General features: G+C 36.5%; 1 protein-coding gene across 1 annotated transcript; it reads left to right on the top strand.

The window, feature by feature from the left end:
- The first annotated feature begins 626 nt into the window (after positions 1–626).
- On the top strand, positions 627–6,268 carry LOC122315824 (cell cycle checkpoint protein RAD17). The gene is made up of 12 exons (XM_043132031.1): positions 627–1,057; positions 1,377–1,434; positions 1,836–1,921; positions 2,003–2,050; positions 2,749–2,805; positions 2,916–3,018; positions 3,559–3,869; positions 3,952–4,306; positions 4,476–4,601; positions 4,784–4,982; positions 5,070–5,130; positions 5,820–6,268. The coding sequence occupies exons 1-12, from the start codon at positions 857–859 to the stop codon at positions 6,051–6,053; spliced, it is 1,839 nt and encodes a 612-aa protein (XP_042987965.1). The 5' UTR covers positions 627–856; the 3' UTR covers positions 6,054–6,268.
- Positions 6,269–6,888: the final 620 nt, after the last annotated feature.

The following is a 6,888-nucleotide window of genomic DNA, read 5'->3' as shown; positions in this document are numbered from 1 at the left end:
CCTCATTAATCTGCTCCATTCCAGAGAATTGGATTTACAAAAGATCATGCTATCATTAGCAAAAAAAAGATGATTAATTCTTATAGGATCTCTTCCCTTTAGAACACTAGTGATGCTCTCATTCAACTTAGCCTTGTTAAGTAGGATTGATAAGGCTTTTGCACAAAAAATGAAAAGGTAAGGGAAGAGATGATTCCATTACCTTAGTCCTCAAGTAGGCTTAAAAGGGGCTTGAGGTTCACCATTGATAAATATGGAATAAGAAATTGTGGTGATGCAATTTATCACCAAAGAGATCCACCTCCTATCAAACCCTAGCTTGCACATCACTGAGGATGGAATGGTCACTTTACACGATTATATATCTTGCTCATATCGAGTTTGAAAGCCATGTAACCTGATTTTTCTTGCATTCTTGTTACAAGATTTATTTAAAGATCAAACATTTGGAGTCTAGATAATAAGTTTTGCTACTCATCATACGACACACCACGCATTATGTTTGTTTTATTTTTATTTTTAGTTTTATTTTTATTAAATGAATTGAATTTTTCTAATCATTATCTATATACCACATACATGCTAAAGAAAAAAAAAATTCATATATAATATATGATATAGACGTACACAGATAATGGTCCTTAACTTTTCCATTAGCTTCTCTACTACGCCTTCTAAAATCTCACTGCAAAAAACCCGCGAATCCTCTTTCTATATGATCTATGAAACGACAAAAATCATCTCGTTTCAACACCATTTTCCTCATTCTCTTTCTGCAGAACCTCTCTTCACTCTCCCTAACATTCCACTGGCGTTTTTCTCTACAAATCCCTAACCATAGGTTTTTCTCAACGTCATGGTTGCGGGGATGAGGAACAACGTGGTTGTTTTATCATCGGATGGTGAAGACAGTGACTACTCATTGACTTCTAATCGGAGCTTTTCGAAGCCGAAATCGAGATTATTGGTCACTCGTTCAAACCCTAGAGGAGCGAAGAAGGCTCGCCTTTCCGGTTCTCGGCCTCACTCGAGTAAAGAACCCAGTAAATTAGATGATGTATGTTCAAGTCTTTTCCTCTTTTGAAGAAATTTACTATACCATCTTGTTTGGGTGTTTAATTTGTGAGATTTATGAAAGTAGTATAAGTGGCTTTTCTACGTGGAGGTTTTTAATTCACTGAGCCCTGTAAACTGAAGAAAGCTTGAATTGATGTTCATTTTTAAATGCTGGTATATGACAATAATTATTAGCGAATTGGAAGTTTCTTTATTCCGATTCATTGTGTTCCACGAATTAATTGCCGTGTTTTTTTTTTTTTTTCAAATTTCAGATGTTTTTCTGGACTACTAAAAAACTTTGATTTCATTCAATGCAGATTAGGTACTATTATGAAGATTTTGATGAAGTATATAATGGGTTCAAGGTATCTGCTGGTATGCCATTGTTGTAGATTCTTTGTTTGCGATGCTAACTTTGCCTTATTAAATAAACATCAGATTCCTTCCTATATGCACTCTGGAGGAGGATCTGATGCCAAAACATGGTGTCATGGCGTGCTATGCATTGTGTATTTATGTGCTCAGACTGTTTTTTTCTCTGTTTTTTTTTTCCTTTTCTTCTTCTTCTTCTTCTTATTATTATTTTTTTTATTTTTAACTATGGAAATAATCCTAATAGCTGATGTTCTAAATTTAGTTGGTCGAGTGATAAAATTTTTATAATGATCTCCCTAACTGTGGGCTCTTGTTTATCCATTTTTTTTTTAGTTAGACATTTTTCTTTCTTATGGTTTATTGTTTGCCATTGGCTAAAATGGAATTGGGAATGTAATCAGGTTTGCGAGGGAGCAACACACAGGGGTTATGGGTTGACAAATACAAACCTCGTTCCTTGGAAGAGCTTGCTGTTCACAAAAAGAAGGTCATGCTAATTTGCTTCATTTTCTATAATGTGTACGTTATGCTAAACTTTTATTTTGTCATTTTTTTGCCCCTGTAACAGGTTGAAGAAGTCAAGTTATGGTTTGAAGACAGATTGAGATCTTCTAAGGTAGTTTTGTAGTTATTGGAGCTATTAGTGTGATCTAAGTTCTTTTCCTCTACAAAGAAAGGAAAACAGAGATTAAAATCAGCTAAAAAAAGGGAGGAAGGACGAAACCAATCAGCACTAATATGAGCTGGGGTTATATTGTAGTTAGGACTATTTCCAATTAGTGTTTGTTGGCTCTTCTATCAGTTTCTGGAAAAATTATTCTAATACCTTTGTTGTCATTTAAAAGATGGCTTTAGCTAGTGTGAAAAGGTGGGAAGGACAAGTTGCAACAAGCTGTGATCCCTAGAGTTATATGGATGATGAAAATAATGATGGAACTGATGAGCAGTTTCCTTTGATTTGCAAAACCTAGAGAATTGTAGCTATATGTTTTTTATATGTGTTAATAAGTAAATAATGATGACAATGAAGCTATATTGAAACTGTGGCCTTGTCATCTTAAGATTTCAGGATTTTGATTACCTTTAAGTTGCTTGTCTGTATGTTACTGATATTTTTTTTTATCATTATCATTGCTATAATTTAGTTTTCTTTCTTTCTATATATGGTTTGGAGATTTGATGTGAGTTAAATGCTGGGGTCTATCAACTGATTGTCTAGATTTTATTAACCATGATCATAACTTACCTCTGTGTTCCCTTTTCCTGTAGCATCATTGTTTTGGAGCTTTATGATCTCGCCTTCTTTATTTACAGGGAAAACTTAGCAATCAAGTTCTTGTAATCACTGGGCAAGCTGGAGTGGGAAAGTCTGTACGTTTTCATGTTCTTCATTCATTCATTAATGCCTTTGCCCAATTTATTGTACTGGCAAAGATGATTATATAGTCCACTTTGAAATATCTTGCTTTATCATCTTGCAGGCAACTATTCACACAATTGCATCTCACCTTGGAATCAGAGTGTGTGAATGGAACACACCTACTCCGATAATTTGGCAAGAACATCTACATAACTCCAGCACAGGTATTTAAATTAGACTTGCTCATGGAGTGATGCAGCATGATTAGGTTATGGTGAATCCTTTTGACCCAGAGGAGGGAGGGGTTTTTTATCCCATCCTGCTTCATTCTCTATTGTTCATTGCCACACATTGAGGAAGGGTTGGTCTCCCACACATTATCACTTTGTGTAGCGCATAATCATGAGACGCAAACATATCGGCTCAAGTTTTCTCTTTGCAGTTTTGACATTCGATTCCTTTGATGTATTTGCTAGTGTTTGTGAAATGGGTTCTTATTTAAGGTGTATGCCACATGCATGGCAAATAGGTTTAGATCAAATGATGAGTTGTGCTAAATCCAGTGGTTGTAGACATTTCACAACTAGGCGGTTAACCTTCATGAAGACGTAAATATTTTAAAAATTATTATTATACCTTAGGTACTTGTGCAAATAGAATTTATAAGTTTAGTTCAGATACTCAAACATTATCATTTCCTTTATTGCAAGTACTGTGGTTAACATATATTGACTTTCTGACGGTGAGAATTTTTCCGCTAATAGGGATTAACTACACATCTAAGTTGGATGAGTTTGAAAATTTTGCTGAGAGAATAAGGAAGTATGGATTGATCCCGTCATCCTTTACCGGAGGGTCAAAATCATCTGTCATACTCCTAATTGATGATCTTCCAGTGATGAATGGAAAAGCTGCTTTTCAAAGACTTCAAAACTGTTTGCATCTTCTTGTGCGATCAACTCGGGTACCAACGGTTGTCTTGCTCTCTGACTGTGGTAAAACTGATTCAGCAGATCTCACCGCAAGATGCTTTGAAGAACTTCAGTTATGTCTTGAGAGTGCCGGGGCTTGTAAGGTTACTTTCTTGAACAAGTTAGTTTTCTTTTTTATTTGTTTTGTTAGTGAATGCTCATTTAAACTTGATCTGGACATTTCAGGTTGCTTTCAATCCTATTACACATAATTCTATTAAGAGGACACTTTCTAGAATATGCAGACAAGAACGTTGTAATGTTGCTGCTGATCAGATTGATCTAATAGCCAATGCGAGTGGTGGTGACATCCGACATGCAATTACATCTTTACAGTTCTTATGTGTCAAACCTGATCCCACGCATTCCTTATCTATATGTGATACCATTACCATATGCTCAAGAGAAAAACCAGATGTGCTCAGTGCTTTGGATGATGGATCTTCTTTGCAATTTGGCAGAGATGAGTCACTTTCTCTATTTCATGCTCTTGGAAAGTTTCTGCATAACAAAAGAGACTCTCAAAATGGCATGGAATTGGGTACGTTCTGAGAAAAGCAATTTTTTAATATTGAGTTATAGTATTGAGTTTTTATAATGATCCAAGCATATACATACATGAGTGCTCTTGTTAAATTATCTCTTGTTAAATGATAATGCTACTCGTGCTGCCACCCAAGATTACTTACATGAGTGCTTGTGTGCTGTAGAGCAAGCTGAATTTATTGTACAGGAGAGATTATCAAGATTGCCATTGAAGATGCATGCTCCAGAAAAGATTCTCTGTCAAGCACATGGGCAAGCAAGGCCTATTGCTGATTTTCTACATGAAAATGGTGATATATTTATCTAAACTTGTGATTTCTTCGATGATTATTGCTATTGCTCTGTTTTTTGTGCAAGCATGCAAACAAGGGTGGCAACTTGTGCTATTGACTTACCAACAACTTGCATTCTGTTGAATTCTGTCATGTGAAATGCCACTAATTTCCAGCTGTTGCACACAATTTTCTTGTAGTTCTAGATTTCCTGAGTGAGGAGGCAATAGACGATGCATGGACTGTGGCGTCATATTTAGGCGATGCAGATATGCTTCTTGCTACTTTCCGTGGAATGCTATCTAGATATAACGAGGCAGAAAATGTTTTACAGTCAGCTGCTGCTTCAGTTGCTGCTCGTGGTGTGTTATTTGGAAATTCTCACCCGTTACCTTCCAGGTTAAATCTGTATGCTTAAATTAATCATAGATGTAAGCAAGGGCTTTCAAAAGTTGGGTAATGAAAAAAAACTTTCTGGGTATGCAGGTGGCATTCCATTCGTCGGCCAAAGCTTTGGCAGATTGAGCGGTCATTACTGCACAATAAGGTAAAATTGGATCCTTGTCTTTTGTAATTTTTACTTTCATTTTATACTGTTTTTCTCAAGTGGGGTGTTGCCACTCCAATGTAAATCAGAACATGGTCATTAAAGTAAACTTCCTGAAAAACAAGGTAGTGTAGAAATTTTGATCCATCTTTGAACTTCAAGTATGCAATAAAGTTTGAACGGTTGCCTTTTTGGGTTAAATGGATCGTGGTGGCCCTTGGCCACAAGTTAGAAGATAGCATCTATAACAGTGAATCATAAATGAGTGACAACAAATGGCATCCAAAGTATGATCAAACCTTTGAGTACTTTTATACATAAACCTTAACCTAGAGAGTTGGGATTTTCCTTCACAGTTTTTGAATTGTTTCGTATTTTTTATTTGCATCAAACAACATGGGATGTTCAATTATTCCAGCACACATTAAAATATTCCGGTCAAAATGCCTATGAATATTTTTTCAGTGGGCTAAATTGCTTTGTGACTGCAGTAATGCTGGTAGAAGTGCTTGTGCATGGTCCTATTTTTGTCAACTTAAATTAAGTTGTCGGTGACAAGATTATTAAGAATTTACCCAAACCCCCCCCCCCCCCCCCCCCCCCCCCCCCCCAAAAAAAAAAAAAAAAAACAGAAGAAGAAGAAGAAAAAGAATGGTCAAGCGAATTATTAATTGGTGTGGTGACTGCAGATTGAGATGGCAAAGCGTAGATTCGATGGTCACAGCGGAATAAATTTATCAGATATGTCAATTGTGGCTACAGAGTACACACCTTTATTCAAATGGCTTGGATATGGAACCACTGGAGGCCTGGAAACTCATCATGTATCGATGCATTCGGACATAACAGAAGACTATTTTGGTAAGATGAAATTGGAGGACAAAGAAAGTGAGACTACTGATGATGAAATAGAAGATTGGTAAAAAGAGAATGTGAGTGCTTGAGAAGCAAGCAGAGTCTAGATGTGATCTTCTGTAAAAAAAAATTGTTGTAAATAATTATCCTCTTCATCCCCCCTTGATTGTGATAGATGTAAAACTGTTTTGAAATGTCCTACTAAGTTCAGTTCTCAGTTTTGAAAATGTGAGTTACCAACAGGTTAGAAGTTAAATATTATACGGTAACTTGTCTGAGTCTAGCAGTCGAGACAGGCTCGTGTGGTTGAGTATTTTCTTTGGGAATTTATTCAATTTATTAAATCATTAAATACTAATAGATGAATGGAGTAGCGGAAAGAGAGGGTTATAACTGGGAATGTTGCAGTCCCTTGAACATAAATTTGGTATAAGTTGTGGTATCTAGGGATTTGAAATTTGTTTTTTGTGACTAGACGGTTTGTCTCCTCAGCGTCGCATTCTCTGAATTTGGATCCTTAAATACGCCAATGAAGCACCTACGAACTGTTGGCGTTTATTCTGGAATCTGCTTTCGATGACCCGTGACGATTCCCAACCTCTTGTGCTGCAACTTCGCAGCAGCTTGCTTGCAGATTATAACCAAACTAGGGTTGTAAATTTGTAGATTGTTGGCTCACACGGTCCGGTAAAAAACTGTTCTTTTCGGTTCTCATCATTTTCCTGTCGTTTGCTGCCCCTCTTGGGTCTATATCAAAGATTACGGCCAAACAAAGAAATAAGGTGGAGCCTGATAATGTTGATAGGTTCTCTATTATCTCTGTCATGCTGTAATAAACATCAAGGTGCTTGCACTGTAGTTATAGATACGTCAACCAACAGCCAAAGAAAGTAAGGAGGAAGT

The sequence above is a fragment of the Carya illinoinensis genome, chromosome 7, assembly GCF_018687715.1.
Source record: "Carya illinoinensis cultivar Pawnee chromosome 7, C.illinoinensisPawnee_v1, whole genome shotgun sequence".
NCBI classification, from domain to species: Eukaryota; Viridiplantae; Streptophyta; class Magnoliopsida; order Fagales; family Juglandaceae; genus Carya; species Carya illinoinensis.
The sequence above is the reverse complement of the archived record's forward strand: the minus strand, read 5'-3'. Positions and strand labels throughout refer to the sequence as shown.